At 40.7% G+C, this 22,713-nt stretch overlaps 2 protein-coding genes across 3 annotated transcripts; both read left to right on the forward strand.

The window, feature by feature from the left end:
• The first annotated feature begins 520 nt into the window (after positions 1 to 520).
• nexn (nexilin (F actin binding protein)) lies at positions 521 to 13,294 on the forward strand. 2 transcript variants are annotated; one of them, XM_035176655.2, is made up of 14 exons: positions 522 to 691; positions 3,084 to 3,528; positions 3,661 to 3,858; positions 5,362 to 5,446; positions 5,544 to 5,692; positions 7,845 to 8,045; positions 8,137 to 8,310; positions 8,551 to 8,739; positions 9,652 to 9,843; positions 10,678 to 10,872; positions 11,124 to 11,345; positions 11,512 to 11,700; positions 11,821 to 12,184; positions 12,337 to 13,294. In XM_035176655.2, the coding sequence occupies exons 2-14, from the start codon at positions 3,133 to 3,135 to the stop codon at positions 12,348 to 12,350; spliced, it is 2,568 nt and encodes an 855-aa protein (XP_035032546.2). In that variant the 5' UTR covers positions 522 to 691; positions 3,084 to 3,132; the 3' UTR covers positions 12,351 to 13,294. The 2 variants fall into 2 exon arrangements, with proteins under 2 accessions (XP_035032545.2, XP_035032546.2); XM_035176654.2 differs by lacking the exon at positions 12,337 to 13,294 and having other exon boundaries at positions 521 to 691; positions 11,821 to 12,219.
• Positions 13,295 to 13,434: 140 nt separating this feature from the next.
• mindy4 (MINDY lysine 48 deubiquitinase 4) lies at positions 13,435 to 21,367 on the forward strand. Its single transcript, XM_035176656.2, has 18 exons — positions 13,435 to 14,509; positions 14,843 to 14,962; positions 15,168 to 15,376; positions 15,471 to 15,738; positions 15,828 to 16,081; positions 16,212 to 16,264; positions 16,382 to 16,485; positions 16,595 to 16,711; positions 16,819 to 16,910; positions 17,103 to 17,204; positions 17,883 to 17,946; positions 18,026 to 18,091; positions 18,183 to 18,250; positions 18,449 to 18,512; positions 18,939 to 19,100; positions 19,333 to 19,513; positions 19,752 to 19,824; positions 19,971 to 21,367. The coding sequence occupies exons 1-18, from the start codon at positions 14,450 to 14,452 to the stop codon at positions 20,017 to 20,019; spliced, it is 2,106 nt and encodes a 701-aa protein (XP_035032547.2). The 5' UTR covers positions 13,435 to 14,449; the 3' UTR covers positions 20,020 to 21,367.
• The last annotated feature ends 1,346 nt before the right edge of the window (positions 21,368 to 22,713 follow it).

Below are 22,713 nucleotides of genomic sequence, written 5' to 3' on the forward strand. Positions count from 1 at the left end.
ATAGCTCATAAATAATCACTTAAAATGTCCATATAACTGCATTTTGTTGCTGTAAAAGATGTTTATCTGTTTGTATATTTCTTTGCTAACAATTAAACAGGAAGTGGGGAATGGTTGACAAAACAAAAGTAGACAAATTGGAAAAAAAAACTCAATATTTTAGACTCAGTTTAAAGGCAAAAAAAAAAAAATTAAAAACATATGATAGTGAAAAGTAAAATATAAAACGTTATCACTTAAGTCACAATTTTTCTATAACCTTACATTAATGTACAGTGGCTATGATTATGTTTACATCACTGCAATATACTTGCTGACATCACACTTATTGGTCCCATAGGTCCGAACAGTTTAGTGATTATGAACATTATCAGTGTAGCTGTGACTGGAAGTGGTCAGGATGGGAGTGTGGGCGTGCCCGCGTCTGTGCGAGGCAACAGCTGAACCTGCGGCAGGCGCGCGGGGTATGCAGTATCCGGTAGAAAGTAACGGTACTTTTATGGAAACCGACACACACACACGCACACACACACACACACGCAGCAGCAGCAGCGGCCAGTCGAGTTGTTGCACCGGTGGTCGCGTCTCGGTTCGTCTGAGTTTCACTTCTTCTGTTTCATATCCACTCAAAGGATTTCTTTTCTTTTTTTTTTTGAAATCATAGACAGGAGGACCACAGCTCGCTACACAGGTAATCTCTGATTTCATTTGATAGATGGTGTGGCCAGAGGAGCAGATCTGTAAAACATAAAAGCAGTCTTGTTCTTCATTGTCAGTGAGTTTAATCAGTGTTCATTCTTAATTTAGACAGACATCAGGTGAATTATTTAACTATAATAATGTGTTAATCAAGTCATTTTAAAATGTGGTCAGTTACAGTTACACTTATTAGTTACAGTTACACATATTAGTTACTTTTCATGTCCATAACTTGTGATCGGGCCTACAGTAATATATAATATCACCCTGGTTTCATTAATTTGAGCTACAGTATAGAAGCATTAACTTGTAATTGCAGTTGTATCAGAGCCAAACGTTTTTTTTTCTGTCACACAGTCGTGATATCTTGTGCCAGCTGGGAACAGAAATAACATCACCAGTCAAACCTGGACCGTTTCCTGTAACTGTATATTTTCTTTCAGAAACTTAAAATCCTCAACAAGTCACCAAGAACTTAGTATGACTTTAAAACTTATAATCTTAATATAGGCTATGTAAAAACTACGTTAACCTACTTGGGTATGCTGGGTCACATTGTACATTAATACAGAAAATGTATGAATGTGCTATAGACGAAACAACATAACATTGACACAGGCTGCAGTTTGAAAATAGAAGATGAGGATCTGATGTCGTTTTGACTCCTGTCGCTCACCTCCATGTTACTGACACTTCATCGGGGAAATGAAGAGAATCAATAACTGGTCATAACCAATAAGCAGAGTTTTAATTCATTGATATTTGGCAGAATGGCAAGCACCATGGTTTCTATATGAAAGCAGAATATGTTCTTTTATTGTCAAATGCAGTAATCTACTTATATAATGTCCTCGTTATTCTGAATTTCTAAACTTCGACACATTTGTTAATCCTGTGATGACAGACACACAAATACACACTTGGACTCCTCTACTTGAGAAAAAAAACAATATACTGAGAAGTGTATTTTATTTTCAGATTAATTCAGTGTGATGACCTCTGATGACTAATAAATAGAAGACAGACTGTGCTTCATAGTTTCCACTGTTTGTATACACGGTTGCAGAATTGTGCCATTGTGCTTATCTATGATCGTCATGTCTGAATAGAAAAGGTATTTGAGGACACTGATAAACGGCAGCAGTTTAAGTGTTGGATGACTAAACTGCCCCAACAGTCCCTCATTCATCCAGTTGTCTCGCTCTCAGCCTGGCCATTTTGTTAAGGTCTGCGGGGCGACATGTGGGTGCCAACTTGAGCTCTGTGTAAATGCCTATCACTCATCAGAAATAGCCATGCTCACATGTCCTGCACCCACAAGTGGGCTATTAATAGAGGTCAGCCAGCTTCTCTCTCAACGAGTGGAAGTGGAGCAGCTCTCCTCGACCCTTAACTTTGTTGTCCCAGTACCTGTTGCACATAAAAGAAAATGTACATCCTAAACAGTGATGATACAGAATCATGAGATGGATGGGAAGATAGAGGATCTAACCTTTCCAACGGCTGTGACCTTGTTACTTGTTGACGTTTAACTGAGCAATAAAAACACAGATTATGAAAAGAATTCTACATTTGAATCAATATTTGGTCAAAATGAATCAATATTTGGTCAAAATGTAATTGTGAATCTTCGTAGGAATCTTAATTATTTAAAATGAGCACAAAAGGACAGACATTGAACATCGACACATATTCAGATTCAGATTCCTTTATTGGTAAATAAATGTTACAGCCATGAGAGCACAAACTAACAAACCCTGTATCGGTTACCTTATTGATAAATGTATCAATATCAAGAGTATTGCAAATTTTAATGTTCTGATAGAATATTGATTATTAATATTTTTATGTTTTGCATAGTCAGTCAAATTGCTTACAGGTTCAATGTGTAGAACCTAGTGACATCTAGTGGTGAAGTTGCATGTTGCAGCTGAATACACCTCACCTCATCCTCCCCTTCCAAACATGTGGCAGCCTTCAGTTGTCATATAAACTCAAGAGGTGTTTAGTTTGTCCAGTCTGGACACTGTAAAAAAACATGGCCACCTCCGTAGAGAGAACCCGATGTAAATATAAAGTATTTAAATATAAAGGGCCCATTCTAGGGTAAAGAAAACAACAATTCATCCAGTTTAGATGAAACACACAAGTGGAAGCATCAGTAGGATTATTTTATATTCAATTTCTGCCAATAGATCCCTTTCACCTAAATCTTACACACTGGACCTGTTATAGCCTTTTACAAGCATCTGCTAATCCAGTGGAAATTAGTGATGATTCATGTCACATGATCAGAACTGTTTAATGTTCAAACCAGTTTGACGTTATCAATCAATCAAGTGCACATCATGCAACAATACAGTAATACTTTCTCTATTCCCCAGGTAACATTTTATCAGAGCCTGTTTGTCAACTTGTCATTGTGCTACAAACATGACGGAGGTGGCGCAGGTTGCGGCGGTGGTCGCCCACGACATGGACGATGTCACGAATGAAAATGAACACAGCATGAGCGACGCAGAAAACAAGGAAGATGATGTGACGCACGAGGAGGAGGAGGAGGAGGAGGAGGATGTGGCAGTTGATGAAGGTGAAGACATTGAGAAGAAAAGCGAGGAGACGTCACAGGAGGAAGACAAAAAAACCTGCCACACAAATGATGAAGACGGTACTGAGACTGACAAGCCACATGTGAACGGTGTGGAGCACAAAGAAAAAGACACAGATGATAAGACAAATGGTGAAGCAACAGATGATGAGGAGAAAGAGGATGCACAATCTGATACAAATGAAGGCCAGAAAATGTCTGAACTGGCACTTAAAAAAGAGGTGAGATTTAAGCATCTTTACAACACCTTAGATGATGTGATTCCTCCTCATATGAATATTGCCTTGGAGAGAAACTGTTCCCACTGCCACATAAAATAACTCTCTCTCAATTTCTTTTTGAAAAAACGACAGAAACTTCTCCGATCTAGAAAGCCGGTGGCCAGGACCTACATGCCCAAGCTGAACAAAGACAAGGGGGTCGTGACGAGCAAGTATGAGGCCATGCAGAAGGCCAGGGAGGATCGCAGCAGGCAGAGGAACACGGATGAGCAGCAGAAGAGGAAAGACCAATTCGTCAAGGAGAGAGAGTGGAGCCGCAGGAAGCAGCAGGTCAAAGACAGATAACCCGACTAACCTGTGACCATGACCCGTGTGCATGATGAGGCATGACAGGCTGACGAGGCTGCCAGTCTGAGTGAGATATCACTTTATACCACACTGCACTGCAACACACTGCACTGCAACACTGAAGCAACACTGTGTTTCATACAATTAACCTGTTAATGGTTTTGACTTCATGTGATATTCAACTTTGGTTTGTGCTTGACTTGAAAAGATGATGTGATTTTGTAACCCTATTAATGTGCACAAGGGACACTGCACAACTGAAGCCCACTGACCCATGAGTGGATCTATAGTTTAAACTGCATGTTATGCTGCCGAACATTTGTTTAGGTCACAGAAGTTTATTGTAAATCATCATCTCGATCCCAAATTTAAATTTATAACAAATATATCCGGCAAAACAACAGAGAGATGCATCTGACATTGTTCAGAAACGAATCGAAAGAAATCAACAATTTAGTGGAAAAGCCGATCAAAGCATATACCCACCCTAATATAATTAAATTACCAATTGAATAACGAATATTATATCATATTACATTATAATTAGTAATGCATTTCTACATCACTTTAATGTTGCAGCTGAAAAAGATGGGGCCCATTTAAGCTAAAATGCAGGGTAGTTTGTGAATTTTGAATCTTAACCTATATTAACGTATCTAATTGTACAACCAGCCAACTATATTCTGTATAATCTAATTTGAATCTACCAAATTACTTGTATCTTAATATTGTTGAATAAAAGTAAATTTTTTCCCAATCAAATGTGGAGAGGTAGAATCATACAGAAACATAAGAATAAGAATAAGAATAAGAATAAGAATAAGAATAAGATTGAGTTCTGGAAAACTGTATTAGACATTTTTTACCATTTAATGAATGTATAAATTGATTTGCGAATTACAAAAATAATTGTGTGTATATATATATATATATATATATATATATATATATATTTATGATGGAAATAATTGTTAGGTTCAACCCTATAGCATAGAATGATGCACAATTTACTTTCATTTTATCACTTGACTTGATATTTGATATATGATAGCTTAATTAATGCACTAGAAGAAATAGAGAGTATACATATGTATGATATGATGTGAAAGACATGTTTTAACCTTAAATATGTGGATCAAAGATTAAGAATTCCCGGGGTGTAGCGGCTTTTCCTCAGGATCGACTGTGGTACAATAAATGCAGTGATAAGGTGCTATGCAATGGATTATCCGTGATACTTAGACAGAACAACCTTCCTGTGTACAGCCCTGCCATAGCTGGCCAGGCTTGGACACCTACGCTCATCTCCAGTCTGTGCAACAACACCGTGGCCCAATCACAGGCCAACCTGCAGGTCAGATGACCAAGCTATTAGCAGGGATTAGGCCCTTGTTCTTGCTGGGAGCAGCATGGCTCCTGGATGGCAAAGGAGATGATCCGAGCTAAACCGTAACCTCACCACACTCTCTATCTGATCCACCACAGATAAAAGAACTGCTCGCATCCAGCGATGAGGAGGAAGAGGTGAAGCCAGCAAAGGTGGAAAAATCATACGTCCCCAAAATCACAGGTAAGACAGACAGAGGGTTGAACAGATGGATGTTCAGTGAGGGGTCTGGGAGGAAAGGGAGGCTGAAGGCTTGTGTCCTGCTCTGTGAAATCCCCAGGCAGTGTGAAGGGGAAATTTGCAGTGATGGAGAAACAAAGACAAGAGGAGGAAAGGAAGAGGGCGGACGGAGAGAGGAAGAAAAGGGAGACCCAGGACAACATGGAAAAAGCCAAAATCAAGAAGGATTTGGCTAAGAAAGCAGCTGAGGTGAGTGAACCTGGGCTGAAGTCCCTGCACAGGGAAGTGGAACGTCTGAGTGGCTCAGTCCTGCCTTTCTGATGAGAACAGGGGTACTCGTGTCTATAATGATTCAGGTAATCCTCAGCTGCCACTCGGATGAGTTATTTTAAGTGGCATTTGAGAACCAAACAGTTGGCAGAGGCTGGATATAGGTCTGAAACCACCAGTAGGACTGTTGACATGACCAGTGTGTGAACTCAAGGTGAATTGGTCGCCTTTATAACATCTCACTGGGTAAGACCTGTGGCAGTACATTACAATGTGTGGAACTATGGAGTTTTAAGGCTTCATATACCTTCAGACAGAGAGTGTAGGTCTGGGGAATGCTTACATAAGCATTCCTGTGCCAGATAGGCAATTAAAGACTATTACCTGTGACTCCCTTGCCCTAGTTCTGCTCTAGTACCGTCAGAACAGTCCTATAACTAGATACTTGCAGATACTTGTTGATATCGGTCCTCTAAATATGCCTGATGTTTTTCAGCAAGACCAATAAATTATTTCCAGGGAAATTGCGGACAATTTAAAAAAACACCCCATCTCACAATGGCATAGAAAGTGGATCCCGTCCTTTGTTAGAATCCAGGGCAAAATGTAATGAGTTCTTTCTTGGCTCATGTCCCATCCTTCCACTAAGTTTTGTGAAAATCCGTTTTGTTATTTTTTTGTGTAATCCTGTTGACAAACAAACAAACAAACCAATGGACAGGGGAGAAAACATAACCTCCTTGGTGAACATATATCGAGAGATAAAACTGAAAAATAAAAACACTTATAAAAACATTACAGGCAAGAGCAAGTTTGTTGCTGAACTAACCAGGGTTTGATGGCTTTGTCTTTACTACCCTGCCTTCATAATTAATATGATCAAAGCAATAGTTTATGATCCATTGAGGACTGTGGGATCCTGTCCTTTGGCTTTTTATTGGAATTTAGTGGTTTTAAAAGCTTTTGGAGCCTTACATTCGACAATTAAAGACTTTGACATTATCTAGGCTAATTTAACTGCTTTTAGATGCTTTGTTATTCCACCAGGTTTAACTACTAACTTTGTATTTACTGTAACAAAGCAGTTTCCCTGATGGGATCAATTATGTGTTTTCTGATGCTGATTCCGATTATTTCCACATCTTGAATATAGCTTTGAAACAGCAGTTAGACGTCCATGTAGGGAAATAAAACTTGGTCTGTGACTCTGATGACATTACTTTGACGTTTCATGTGGAGATAAAGTTGTGAGGCAGTTTAATTTAGTTGTTTATCTTGAGTTTAGAAGCAGTTGAGGGTTTTCTGAGTATTTTCTTTGAAATAACTGCTCTGTTAAAGTAAAGCTTGACGACAGTATATAAATGGATTAGCTCACCATGGAGAAATCTAAATAATTTGAAAAATACTAAGACATTTGAAAATCCTGGCAATTGCTCCAGTATTGATGCAGACAGGAATCGTGTACGTCAATTGAACACCGTCATTAACAACCGTAGTTTCTTCTAATTGTAAAAAACCTGACTCATAAATGGCATCAAAAAACAAAAGAAAACACATGCCCATCCATCTATATGTACAGTTCTCTTATACATCTTTACATACTTTATACTTGTTATTTACAGTGAGTCAGATCCATTTTTTACTTTGACATAATAACGTTTTCTTCTCTTGTCTCAAGTGAGTGTCTAACAACTAAAAGGGTCATGTTTAAATGTAAGACTGAGTGAAACAGTTTAAAAAGCTGGAACAGAGCTGCCAGGTGTAGACAGCATGTGACTGGCAACTGTTTCCCACACCTCCCAGCGACTGAATTAGCTCCAGTCCTCCTCACTGTGACTGAATTAGACTCTGCTATCTGACTGACACCCATCCTCTGACCTACTGCAAATGGTGCTGGGTGACATTATGCCAATAAAGTTGCTCCCAACTCACCTACATGCTCTTATTCACAGTTTATAAAACTGTGAGTGATCTAAACTGGTTTTCCTTCTTGCTACTGAATAGTTAGTGTATTACACCCTCTATAAGAGCTGAACACCTTGAACGTGACTTGACAATGTGGTCTATATTTCATCATTCCTTCACTATAACGAATTCCTCTCTCTGTGCCTTGGATAATCGTACTCTTTAGGAGGGAGATGACACAATCCTGGTGCGGGTGGTTCCAGCGAAGTCTTCACGACATCCGGGCAGGATCAAGGTGAACTTTGAGGACATGGAGAAGGGCCGAGAGGAGGACCTGAAGAAGAAGGCAGAGGAGGAGAAAAAGAGACGCTACGACGAGAACAGACTCTCCTTCAGGGAAGCCAAGCGGCGCTCTGTTGTTGAACAGGTAAGGAACAAAGATAAATGGTTGTTGAAAGTCTTTTTTTGAACATCCAGATGCTGTGGTTTGAAACAGCCTTCCTCTTTTTTGACGTCAGGATGAAGAGGAGAAGCCCTCTGAGAAGCTGCAGGTGACTCCTGGGAAGCTGAAGATGACATTTGAGGAGCTGGAGAAGGACAGACAGGACCATAGGAAGAAGCAGGCAGAGGAGGAGGCCAAACGCCGCCTGGTAGATGAGAAGAAGGCGTTTGAGGAGGCCAGACTGGGAATGGTAAAAAACAACCTTTAGTTGGACAATTGAAATTTGGAAAATTGAAATAATGCACTCTTGCATGATTATCCCCTTTCCCTCTATACTGATACAATATAATTTTCATTGTGAGTGATCAGTAGCAGTATCTTTGGGTTTGTTTTACACCTCATAATTCTCCACATATACTTTTATTGTGTAGTAAATTTTTGAATGTCGTTGAGTTGTCTCAGTGCTGGTTGCATGTTGGTGTGTTATCAGGGAGAAGGTGAGGGCGAGGATCAGCCATCTCAGGAAGACAAGGAGGACTTCCGACCTGGAAGACTGAGGCTGAGCTTTGAGGAGCTGGAGAGGCAAAGAGTCGAAGAAGTGCGCAAGAAAGCAGAGGAGGACACCAAGAGACGAATGGAGGAGGAGAGGAGAGCTTTTGCTGAAGCCAGAAAGAGCATGGTCAGTATGCCTCACAGGAATCCCTGCAAAATACACTATGAAAACTGAAGTGAAGGAAGACAAGCTCCCAAAGATTAGAAAGATTAGAGAGTTACATGATGCTTTCTGGCAGGCTGGTTATCCTAGCTTAGAACAACCACTGGAAAGCGGGGGGACAGCAGCCCTAGCAGTGACTTTAAAGCTTATTAATTATCACATTATTTGTAAAACCCACACAAAAATAGGTGTGAAAATTACATTTTGACATTTTATAAGCTATTATTGCCCAGGTTGTTTCTGGTTTGGGAGCAGTATCTTCCCATCGACTACGTTGGTTGTCTGAAAGCTGCTCAGGGCCAAGAAACAGTCAACAAACAATTGTGGTTGTTAAGCTTTGTTTTTTGTACGGATTTAAGAAATAAGACATAACATGTTAATTAAGATACTTAATTATCATGCGCTGAACTCTTTCTTGAATTTTTCTGGAGGGGCTGTATGTGAGAACGCAAATGTCCGAGTCAGTTGCTTCGGATATTTTTCTGGAGCTTTTCCTGCCAGTCCCCTGGCTGTCAGAGTGTCAGTGTCAGCCCATGTGAGAAAAATCACAGCAAGTGAGTTGGGTGTTGATGGCGTTTCTAACACGCAACAGACAAAAGGCAAAAAACTGAAGGTTTGCTGTTTCTAGCATTTGAGCTAAGTTAACCAACTCAACTGTAGTTTCATATTTACCGAACACATGTGAGGTTTAAATCCTTTTTAAAAAATCTACCTCTCCTCCACTATTACAAATGAATGTGTTGTTTAAAAATGTTGAACAAAGCCTCAGCTTTTACTTGAACTCGAAGTACTCTGTGCAGGAGCCACATTTTGAGAAATTACACAAAACTTCTCATCAACAGTCGTCAAAGCTCACCTTGTTGTGTTCTGACTCAGCTGGTAGATGAGGACGATGATGGGCTGATGGCCTTGTTGAACTTGGAGGGCAGTGAACCTGGGAAGATATGTGCCAGTTTCGAGGATCTGGAGCGACAGAGAAGAGAAGAGGAGCAGAAGAAAGCAGAGGAGGAGGCCAAGAGGAGGCTGGAGGAGGAGAAGAGGCTCTTCGCTGAGGCCCGCAAGAGTATGGTACGTGCACGTGGTACAAGAACTGTAGTGTGCACGTATATATGTGGCTGATCACTAACACGTCAGAGCTGCGTTATTGTTGCTCAAATGTTGTCTTTGTCTGCTGCATAGCTTTCTCTGTGAAACAACAGGGAGACAGATGCATTAGAAACATTTTAATAGCACAATGCTCATAGAAATGTGCATAAACACAATATATACTTCATCATCATGGCGATATTGAGAGCATATAACAATATTTATTAAAAACACTATCAATAAATATCAGTTACGGACCACAGCAGTTGTGATCTACATCAAACTAAGACCTATTTTATTTTATATTTTCACACTGACTTTATGTGTGCACCTTTAATTGGATTCTAATTAAATGCATCACTTTTGAACATGTATTTATTTTATTTGTTATTATAAGAGCCCTGGCCTGGATCAGGGAATGTCTGCATATGGAGATGAAACAGTAAGATATTTTCAATTTCAAATGTACACTACTCCCACGAAGAAGAAAAAAGAAACAACAGTCGTTCATATATCGTATAAGACTGATTCTAATAATGCATTTAATCTTAATACATGGACATGAAGGTCTCCAGATGATGATGAGGTTTTTTTGGGATGTGTGTTGGATGTGTGCAACGTACAAAAATAACAATGGCAGCTGCTTGGTGTTTTCCTGGTTTTATGACATTATTCAATTGTGGGTAAGTAGTTGTTTTGCTCTGTTTTAAACTGAAACCAGATTTAGACAGTGATACAACATGGCCATAATCCTGGATTCAGTAACTCTCCCCCATATAAAGAATATCTGCCTTTGTGTGTACTTTGTGTGTATAGGTGCTAGATGAGGAAGAAGGGATAGTGAAGAGCGATTCTCAGGAGGCGCTGTACCCCAGAAAACTGGAGATGAACTTTGAGGAGCTGCTGAAAGAAAAGGAGGAAGCTGAGAGAAGATGTAAGGCAGAGGAGCGCAAGAAGAAGATGGAGCAGGAGAAGCAGGAATTTGAGCAGCTCCGACAAGAGATGGGCGAGGTCAGTGAGGGACTGTTTAAAATACATGTGAAGCATATCAATCAATATTGATCAATCAATCAAAACTATCAACACTTTGTCCACTAATTATACCAGAAAATAACTGTATTTGTTTCTCGGGAGTTTTTTTGTATCACAAACATGCAAAACTCAACAAATTTAACAAAGTAATTTTTTTTCCTAGCACATTTTTTCCGTGATTTATATAAGTACTCAACCCTGTGCAAATTAAACTGGCTTGTATTTCACAGGACGTAGTAAATGAAAGCTCAAACATTGTGAGCAAAGAGTATGAAGAGCTCACGAAGCTCAAGAGGACTGGCTCCATCCAGGCCAAAAACCTCAAGTCCAAGTTTGAGAAGATCAAGCAGCTGAGTGAAGAGGAAATTCAGAAGAAGATCGAGATGGAGAGAGCACGGAGGAAGGCGGTCGATGAGGAAATTAAAGAGAGAGAATCCGAGAGGTTCCAAGACGTAAGAATGTTGCCCCTCAATTTATATTGTCTCTTTAAATTCATGAAATGTTTCTTGACAGATATTAGGTTTTCTTCAGAGAGTCCGGTCTCACTCTTTTCATTAAGACGTGGCACCATTGAAGGATTACCTCATTGTCACATACTGAAGTTGCTGTGTTTTTCAGGAGGATGAGGAAAGAGAAACGACTCCAGCGAGGGCCGACGAGTCTCCATTCAAACAGAAGGTGGACATGCGAGCCCGATTTGAACAAATGGCCAAAGCCAGAGAGGACGAGGAGAAGAAGAGGATAGAGGAGCAGAAGCTGCAGAGGATGCAGTTTGAGCAGCAGGAGATTGATGCTGCACTCCAGAAAGTAAATCTTCCCATATTCACGACCATATATGTATTCTGACTGGATGACAGCCAAGCGAGAGTTTGTTCTCAGGTCGCTTTGACTCTAACACTCGTGATTCTTGTTGTCATGTGTTTGCAGAAAAAGGAGGATGATGGGGAGGATGACAGCAGCATCATCAACGGCTCCGCAGCCTATGAAGATGAGGAGGATCACGCCAGGTCTGGGGCGCCGTGGTTCAAAAAGCCCCTCAAGAATCAATCGGTGGTGGATCAGGAGCCGGTGCGGTTCACTGTTAAGATCACCGGGGAGCCAAAGCCTGAGGTCACCTGGTGGTTCGAGGGGGAGATGCTCCAGGACTGTGAGGACTATCAGTATATAGAGAGAGGAGAGACGTCCTGCCTCTACCTGCCCGAGACCTTCCCGGAGGACGAGGGCGAGTACATGTGCAAGGCCGTGAACAGCAGAGGCACAGCAGCGAGCACCTGCATCCTCACAATAGAAAGTAAGACCACCTTGGTGTGATTGCATGCCTGCATGATACCTCCGATGTGGATTCCAGCCTCTCTGCATGAAGTGGATCGCATGCTCCTCTTCCTTGCAAACCTGTGCCGGGTGGCAGATGTGGATAACTGCTCTTCTGTTTCTTTCTTGCAGCGTACGACTACTGACGTCCCTTCCAGGTTCTGGAAACTTTCCCTGTTGTCTCTCGCTCCCTTTGTAAAACTTTGCCCCGCGTGGTACGGTATGGTCAAACAGCAGAGGGAAGAAAATAGCAGTATGCTTGGCATTCCTTAGGGAGGGACACACGCACACACAAACACACACAAAAGCAAGATGTTGTTTACATATTGCTCAATGTTAAAGCTGCACTCCCTGCTAGAGTAGAATGATACATGTGCCAAAAACCGACAGGATTCTTTGCTCCCATGTCAAGGGTTGCACAAAGCTCTCAAACCACCTTCACTCAGAGGCCGTAGTGATATTTGGGATACCAGCAATTTTTCAGTATCATAGTACTGTAATGTAAATATCAGACTTCCCATACATGGCAAATGTTACGTTGAGGCATAGAAATGTCAAATGTACAACGTCCTTGTCTGCTGATTTTGAACGAACAATATACGGGAAAACACCTTACAAGTTTATATTCTACTAATGCTCAACTATATCATCAGTATTGTCGTGTGTAGTTTTATGCACCCCTCCTCTTATTAGTAAATGGTATTGTGATACTTGGCTGGTATTATATCAAAGGCTAACATGTTAGTCATCTCTGTGGGGTTGTATTTCGATGATGTGACATTGTAATTATAGCCACGTATTGGAGGATCAAAGCAATTTGAGCTTGTGTACATCCTGATTTTCAATGAAACTCTTGAAGTCCAGATAAAGTGTTTTTTGATCGCAGCATATAAACCATTTTAATATGTTGATTTTTAATGCACCAATCCCCCTTTTTTCTTTTGAATGTCATACTCTTGATGAAGTTGTCATAATTCAGTCGTGCTGGACAGTAGGTCACCGTCGTATGGTTTGATAAGAAAAGAAAAACTAGACTAGCCTGAATATTTGTCATATGAAAATGTTTTAATAAAATGAACAAAAGATAACATCTTTTTTGTCTTTGTATTTTATTGTGATGTAAGAACTGCCACCTACTACCTGATTGTTGTACATGATACTTTGGCTGTGTAGCTTTAGGGTTCAAAGCGACAGTTCGGGCTGTGGAGCGGGATTATATTATAGTGGCCAACGTTTTGTGTCATAATGCTCTGGGCCATTGCTATTACAAATTGAATTTATTACAGAAATGTAACCCCAGTTTTTGTAACACTTGCAACCCTGTTTCAATAAATGTTTCAAGACTAGTTTACTGTCCAGGTAAAGCAAGCAGCCACCCTGGGACCTGTAGGGCAGTTGATTTTGTTTATTTAAATAACCTCTAAAGTACAATATCTTGCTTGTCAAGGGGCATGTTTCCAAATCAGTTTGATTTCATACAAACAGAAGTATGAAATATTTGTTTTGCTTTTCCTGGTTGAGTTGTATTTAATCTAATTGCCACAAAGCAGCACAAATTATATATTATTGCTGCATGTGAGAACTGGGCACTATAGTCTTGATGGGAACTTGGAGGAACTAGACTATTGATGGTAGTGGTGGGTTGGGGATCAGTGGGGGACTAATGCATTTTCAGTAGTTATAACAGTCTGAATACATGGCAAAACAAGGACCATCACACCAATAACACAAACAAAAATCCATCTAGTAATGCATTATTATTATTATGATTATTATTATTGTTATTATTGTGAATCCACGGTAAACTCGGACTCTGGAAGTCTCGTTCCCTCATAAACTTGCTCCAGGGAGAATTTCCTTTGGAAAATCACAGGCCGCCATGTTTGTTTACCTCATCCACTGATCCGCGACTGGCGTCTCCATGGAAACGCACATTGCAGAACTGACCGTAGATCTGTGCATCTGCTGACCGTAGATCTGTGTTTTTCTACTGACCGTAGATCTGTGCATCTGCTGACTGTAGATCTGTGCATCTGCTGACTGTAGATCTGTGCGTCTACTGACTGTAGATCTGTGCATCTACTGACTGTAGATCTGTGCATCTACTGACCGTAGATCTGTGTTTTTCTACTGACCGTAGATCTGCGCGTCTGCTGACCGTAGATCTGTGCGTCACATCTCGGCTCCACAGGGCTCCGTGTTGTTGGATGTGTCGTGTGGGAATCAAACACTGTATGTTCCCACCATGGCTGTTTCTGTGGAGGAGGTCTCTTCGTCTCTTGTGAGGGAATACCTGAGTCGGAAGGTAAGTAAGCTAACTAGCTAGCACTGTTAGCGTTAGCCCCCGGCCAGCTATGCTAAAGAGTTCGTGTGGGTCGAACTCTGTCTCTCGTCTGATGCTATGATAAAGATTCATCTGGGAAACCAGCGTGAAATATGTGACCGTATTTGCAGTATTTAGCTCTGGCTAGGATGATGCTAACATAGCTTTATGTTCAATCAGCGTCAGATTCTATGATCATGGTTAACACAAAAATAAAACTTCTGCAGGGGGTCTCGGGGGTCTGACGGCTCACAGATCAGGATGTAACCATAGACTGTATAAAAGGGATGTAACACTGCTCCTGTTAATGTGCAGGGACTGAAGAGAACGATCAGCTGTATGGACGAGGAGCATCCGCGCACAGAGGCCAGCATCAACAACAGATCCCACCTGAGGCAGATCCTCAACATAGAGAGTCTCTACAGAGAGAACAAGGTGAGAGATCCACCAGGTCACTTTACCTCAGTGCGACTCCCAAGCGTTTTTGGTGCATGACGCAAAATGTAAACAGAAAACATGGCGTGCGGTGTCTTTTCTAACAGGAGGCATGGGAATCTCGACTTGCCTCGCAGCTGGATAATGGCTGCTGTGCAAGTGAACGACACAAACCAGTCTGAGGCTGACATCTCTGTCGTTGCAGGTTCACAGCTCCCCCCTGAAAACTTTACTGGAGATTATTGTGAAGCATCACATCGCAGGTCTGCATAATGACGAGGTCCCCAGCAGTGAAAGTGAGCGTCTGCTGTCTGCTTCGGCTGTCGGCTCTGCTGCTCCTCCTGCTTTCACACCAGCAGAGATGAGCGAGGATAACACAGCAGCCTTTGTTATTAGCAAACGCATCAAACCGAGGTATTTCACAAGCAGCGTCTTTGATCATTTTGTGCTGTTTTGACTTTTGTTTTGAGTATGGGTTTGAACTGATATGGGATTGTGTTTCTCACAGGTCTGATGTAGAAGATATCTCCTCCTTTCAACCTACATATACCTCATCGATGCCTGAAAGTCTGTCCGGCAACAATCAAACATGCTTCCAAACCTATGACTCAGAGGATCACAAAGCTCATCCACTGCTGGCTCCTGCCCAGGACAATGAGAGCTTCATGAGAAGAGAACCAGAGAAAAAGACGACCATCACTGAGAGCGCCCAAAGGAGCAAAACTAATCGAATTAGACGTGGCATGATGGCTGGACCAATAGCAAGTTCCCCTCAGGTGCTGAGACTGTGTTGCAGTTTTTAAGATATGACGTTGATCCCAATCTTCATCATACCCTTACCCCTAACTGTTGTTTATCTTTTTAGGAATCAATTAAAAAAAGGCTAAGTCGAAGGGTAGAAGCTCCCCAGCTGCCGCTCAGAAAACAAGAAGAACACAGGAAGTCGAGCAATGGACTCTTGGTGACAGGCTCACATCTCAAAAGTGTGGAAAGTGGTCCAACAGCGATATGCTCAGCTGACTGCGCAGGAGGGAGCCGGGAGTTGCTGAGTGCACCAGAGAGAAGGCAGAGTGAAAACAGCTTTGAGAAAGTGGGGCAAGACTTGCTCAAGACAAGCAAGTAAATATCTTAAAGATGTTAGACTCTACATGGCGAGTGACTTAATGGTTTTATACAGTTGAGCATGTTTTCCTACTGGAAAGCTTAAGGCTATAGTTTAGAAGTTTATGTATAATGTCCCTTTTCTCAGAGTAAAGACCAGACCCACTGTGGCGGATTTGGATGTGTCCGAGATGGCTTTAGGTAGGTAATCTATATGTAGCAATGTAGAGAATAGAAAAAACAGGCATAATTCCTCGGTTTTACCCTATATTGCTTTGGATTTGTCCGAGCTGACGTGAGGTGTTACTGTATTTCTAGATGACATTGATGACGAGCTGCAAGATCTCTCTAAAGTGTCCTTCCAGAGAACCATCAGAGAGCGCAGCTCTGCGGGCCGTCCGATGGACCAACACACTGCCGTGGTTGGTTGGTGATTTACAGCAGGGTGTCTTTAGAAAACGCTGGGGACGGTTTCTGCAGTTGCATTTGATTTTCATTCTTGTTGTTTTTCTGTTTTTGTTTCGGTTCCAGGAATTGAAAGCGATTCTTCTCGGTTCCAGCGTAAATTGCTTCAGCGCCGAGTGGAGGAATCAGGGCTTCACATTCTCCGAAACGCACGACCTGAGATATGGAATTGTGCAGAAAAAGGTTGTCTTGGTTTGCTAAAACTCAGTAATACAGCACACAGATTTCCATACGACTTATCGAACTGTGGCAATAGGCTGCTTGTTGACCTCTGCAAATGTATTTTCTAGGGTGGTCCTTGTGGAGTTCTGGCATCCATCCAAGCCTTTGTTCTAAAGAAGCTGCTGTTTGAGAACAGCGAGAGCAAGAACGCAGGCCTCCAGTACGTTATCCCTCTTTCAGTGTTATGCTGTTGACCTCTGTGTGCACCAGTGCAATCACTGGATTGCTTTTTACAGCCGTTAATTCACATCAAGGAGCGCTCAGCCACTGTCAAGTACTGACCCTTGAATTTTGATATGAACTGTATTATTATGCGAGACGACCTGCTTTTCATTCAAATGCCTTTTCTCAGGAGATTAACACCTTCCAGCAATATCAGAAGAAAGTGTCTCATCTTAGCCGTGGCTGAAATCCTGTGGAGGGCTGGCGAGGAGAAACAAGCCACAGTTGCAATGTGAGATCTTACTCTTTTTTTAATCCTCTACATCCAAACAGCCACCATCACGCTGAACCTTGTAAATACATGGCTCAGATGTTAAGGGTCAGGGAAGTTCAGTGTGTCACTGTTACATGAGCAACATCCACTTTGTTGAACTGGACTGAATTTGCCTGTAGAAGCCAAGAGTTAATAAAAAGTTTAACTCCAGTGTCCCAACACCATCATTATTACCTCTGCCAGGGGGGTTATGTTTTTGTTTGTCTGTATGTTAGCAGCATTACATAAAAACTACAGGTGGAGTACAGGCAGAAACTTAGTGGAAGGAGGAGGTATGAGTCAGGGAGGAACCCATTCAATTTTGGGTGCAAATCTGAATCAGGGGGCTTATCCAAGAATTAGTTTCACTTTCTTTGACATTGGGAGATTCCCCAATTCCCCAAGGAATAATTCATGGACCTTGATGAAAAAAACCAGGGCTATTAAGGGATTGGTATCTATTAGTGTGTCTCATTCGATCCGGCTTGATTGGATTTGAGCGGACTGTCGGGCCTTGGCAGAGGTTTGCGCTCTACTGAGTGCTATTCTTGTGTTTGTCCGAGCTTGGGCCATTCATCTCAGAGTACCTGATAAATCTGCTGTTTCAGTTGAAGCATTGATTTAACCCTTGTTTTTACATTTATTTTTGGTAAACAGAAGTACAGGAAGAAATCATTTCACCCAAACAGGACACTACAAATATGAAGGGGTGCTTGAAAAGGTACAGACACCTGTGAAATGTTTATGTTGTCGGAGTTAGCCACGCTGTTCGTATCAACACTGTTGTGTTTCTGTTGTAGGTAACCGTTTTCTCTGCGGAGAGCATCAAGGATCTGCAGTTGCTGTTGGAGCAGCATATGGAGCAGGTGAGAGATCCTTCAGTTTCATTGAACTGGTCATATGATGAAAACCTCTGGCAACTTTTCTGCGGGTAATTGATTTTCTTTTTCTCCGCAGTTTGAGACGGGAGTGTTAGGTTGCATTCTGCTGACCATATCTGCTGTTCTGTCTCGATCTATTGAGAAGTATGTAGATCTCTCTTTACACTACAACAATATTTCCTCCCCAAGGTCATCACTACACTTTTGTCTGTTTTTGAATGCACCAAAGCAGCGCTCCTAACTTCGTTGTATGCATCTGGTTTTGTGATGTACAGTTTAAACCCCTATGTTCCAGATTGTGAAACAACTTCCTTAAATGAGCGTTCTTTTTTATTTTTGAAGAATAAGAGAAGATATGGACGTGCCCACCACCACACTCATCGGAGCTCATGGTTACTGCACTCAGGTTTGACACAAAACAAACAGTTTAGGATCACTGGGTGTTGTGTGACACTGGGACTTCATTACTTTGAAATCATTGGCGGGTTTTAAGTGTGAAAGGTATTAATTTACTTGTAATTCTTCAAGTCTGCTGCTTGCAGCGTTCATGTTACAGTGTTGGAACAGTTGCGTCAAAGACGTGTCATCTTTACAGACGAACAAACAGCTCTTCAATCAGCAACTGCAAATGATAAATTAAATCAAACAGTTAGAAATGTGCTTTGATCGTGTAACAGATGTGCACAGAGGACGCTGAGTTTATTGATGGAACAATAACAGATGAATCTCAGACATACAAAAAGTATTATAATCGATACAATACTGTTACTAATCTATATATAAAAAACAGTGTATTGTGGCACTAACATGTCCTTGTGTCTTTGTTTACCAGGAGCTGGTCAACTTGTTGCTCTGTGGCAGAGCAGTTTCGAATGTGTTTGACAATGACATGGAGTTAGACTCTGGCAATGGAAACATGACTCTACTCAAGGGAATGAAAGGCCGCTGTGATGTTGGCCTGCTTTCCCTATTTGAACATTATAACATCTGTAAGGTGAGTGACATCGCTGGCTGACTCTCTGGTCACTGACAGATCTGATTCAAGTTAAGTCACAAGACGTCAATGAGCATTCTTCAGTGTAATTATGGGCTGGTCTCTGCACCACAGATGTGTCCATCATCCCGGCAAAGAATGTTCTTAAGACTGTGACGGGCCTCATATAATAGTTAACATGCTAATATTGGAGTCTGCTCTGCTGGGTTCGTTTTTGTTTTGTTTATTTAAGGTAGGAGCTTACATGAAGACGCCCCGTTACCCCATCTGGGTGGTGTGCAGTGAGAGCCACTTCAGCGTGCTCTTTGGCCTGCAGAGGGAGCTGTTGACCAATCCGGACAGAGAGCTGGAGTTTGACCTGTACTATTATGACGGACTGGCCAATCAACAGGAGGAGATCCGGCTCACTGTCTGTATGTGGTTTTATTTGTAGTCAAGTACTTTAAACTTAAACACAGAAATATACAGATGTTCAGATTCAGGTATAACTTTTGTATGAAGTGATTTTGTCATACAATTCATATTTTCATGGCAATCCTAATTCTTTGGATCTGTCTAATGTTGATTCCTTAGTAGCAGTAAGATAGTTGATTAAGTTGCTGTGTCACTAACTGTTAGTTTGTCTAAACTGAAAATGTTTTGCATTTGTAGCTGTTGGTAAATCGACCATGAGCAGCCAGGACCCTGATCTCATTCCTCCGCTGGAGCACTGTATCCGAACAAGGTGACACATGGACATACATACATGCACAGTGATTTCAGCAGACCCTGAAAATATTAAATTGACCATACACCCGCTGATTGTTTGGTGGAGTCGCACGACCACAAGGCACTAATTAAATTTCTTTCCTATTTGTTTGTTTTTTGCAGGTGGACAGATGCATATGTCAGTTGGAATGACACAGAGCCGATTCTCTAACTGATCACTAGGTTTTATCTAATTTACCAGGCCCAACAATGATCATATTTTGTCAACGTATCGCTATTTTTACCCATTTTTATGTACATAATTTTGTTCATATTGTTTATGTTCTCTTCATATTGATCTATATATTTCAATGTCACTATCGTTTTCTCTTCCAAGTGAGGAACAGTCAACTGCCATTTGTTCACGTGCCACAATGATCTAGATGTTACATAATCACATAATGTATGTGCAGCTTTGGGTCCAAATTACTATACGACACATCACGTCAGCCACAAAGTCTCATGCTGTTTCCTAAGAACGATATTTGACAGGATGCAATAACTTGTTTTTTGAAAGGTTTAGCAATAATGTGTCACGATAAACAGACTTGGATTGAAAGTCTTAAAAGGTAAATTGATGCAACATACAGTATTGACCATAGTGGCCTTTTGCTCTATACCTGTATCGATTGTTTTTCATATTTCACATTAAGCTATAAGCTTATTATAAATATATCTATAGATATGTCAAGTCACATTTATATTTATCTGTAAAGCAAATCTAAAAACAGCTGACCCAAAGTGCTTTAGAATCATAGCAAATAAAAAAGCAATACAAGTGTCGATAATAAGTGTAATGATGTGATCAAAATCAATGCAACAGAGATTAAAGGCTTAGGAGAAATCAAAAGAACAGATTAGAATGCAGTAATATATTATATTTAATCAAAAACTTTAAGATAAATGTACATTATGAAATCATTTTACACCATGTCTTAACAAATTTCACCTGCTGTTTATAATCTAGACTGGTTTTGACTTTTGGCTTATCATCAAGTATTAAATTCTCGAGATTAGGTGATCTGTTATGTTTTCCTTCAGATGTGCTGTAATAAGATTACCTACTGACTGACTGGTGTACGTGCCCTGCTTCAGAAAGCAGTTACACACACTCTGAGACATATTTCGACCAATAAACTCTGAGTATGTTCACTCCGTGTCAAGCACGAGCCTGATGAATAAAAAAAGTCCAACATACATGGAGCTCAAAAACTACGATTCACCATGACACCTGTTAAATAAAGACCAGAGTTTACATTGTTATCCAGTGGAGGTGGAAATATGAATGCACATTTATATATAAAAAAACACTAACAGCAGTGAAAGTAAAGTAAATTATCATTAATACATATTATTCAGTTTCGTTCACTTCAATTAACCTTTTTCCATAAATTAAAGTTATAGACCTATTACTGTTTTTTAATTTGCAATTAATAATCTGAATGTTATGCCTTGATGAATTTTCTCTTTTGTCTCACATCTCATCTGGAACAGATAATAAAATAACTCAGTACCTCGTGGTTTGTTGTTATGTCTCTTGCATCTCTCCATCACGGTGGCTTTAGAAACACTGCTACGACAGGTGGTTTTGAGATTGTGTTTTTACATTACAAACATGAAGTATTGACTTAATCCTTGTTAATACTGTTAAGCATAGAAATATTGATTATAATTATTATACATATGCTTAGTTATGCAAATTAAGTACACATATAAATAATCATATTATCTTTTGTTATGACAACTATATTTGTCATTGGAAAAAAAGATGGTGAAGAAAATAGAGCAAAATCAGATGAGGCTTTTATCTTGAAAATGTGCCAGTTCATTAGATACTAAAAATAAAGCAGTTTAATGGAACAGTCCCACAAGAAGGGTTTAATGTTCACACTGAATAATGAACACATAGACCCATGATACAGATTTACAAAATATTATCATAAAATAACTACTGCAACATGCAGTATAATTGATAAATGTATATAATACTATTTTTCAAAAAGAAGAAAACCAACTGGGATCTAATTGTGAATTAACTCATTGTGACATTTGAGGGTTAATAAAAAAACAACTAAAGAGAATAAGCTGAAAGATGCCTTGCAGTGAATCAGTGCCTTCAGTATCAGCCATGGCAAACGTCAGAGCGCACACAGTGAGGGGCACACAGAGTGGGTGGCAGGCAGACCTGTGCCAATACCTCCAGCACATGGGATCAAAGACACTGCAGCTGGCGCTCAGACAAAGCTGCAGCGACTCAATTCCCGTCAAACTGCCGCGTGCAACGTGGACCAGAGTTCATGTTCTATCAGGGAAGTGACGAGCGGCCGACGCGTATCCAAACCAACAGCACACAGTGAGATGACAGGAGCTCCTGTCTTCATTAAACCTGTCAAAGTCACTCACATCTGATTCTCACTGTACTGATGTGATGTCATTAATCTTTCTTGTATTTCTCTGAAACGTATGTTATTGGTGACTCATGTAGGGATTTATGCACTCTACGAAATGCATAGGAAGAACCATGAATTAATCATGAGACACGGAATGAATCAATGAGCCCTCTACAGCAATTTTACAGCCATCAAGTCTACTGCGATCACTATAAATAAGGTGGTTTGCTCGAGAGAGAGCGAGAGAGAGAGAGAGGCCTTTGGGTCTAGGAAATTGGATTAAAGTGTTTACTTTTGCCACAAAAATTCAGATGGCGGGAGTTTGATATACGTCACAAGGAGCCGTGTTACGGTTTTAGGTTATATGCTAGTTATAATCTGCCTCCAACAGTTGGTGCAGGAGATATTTTAGTAAATCCCGAGGGGAGACCCAAATATAAAATGTGTGTATGATTTCAATGCTAATTAAAGACAAG

Source organism: Hippoglossus stenolepis, chromosome 14, assembly GCF_022539355.2.
Source record: "Hippoglossus stenolepis isolate QCI-W04-F060 chromosome 14, HSTE1.2, whole genome shotgun sequence".
Lineage (NCBI taxonomy): Eukaryota > Metazoa > Chordata > Actinopteri > Pleuronectiformes > Pleuronectidae > Hippoglossus > Hippoglossus stenolepis.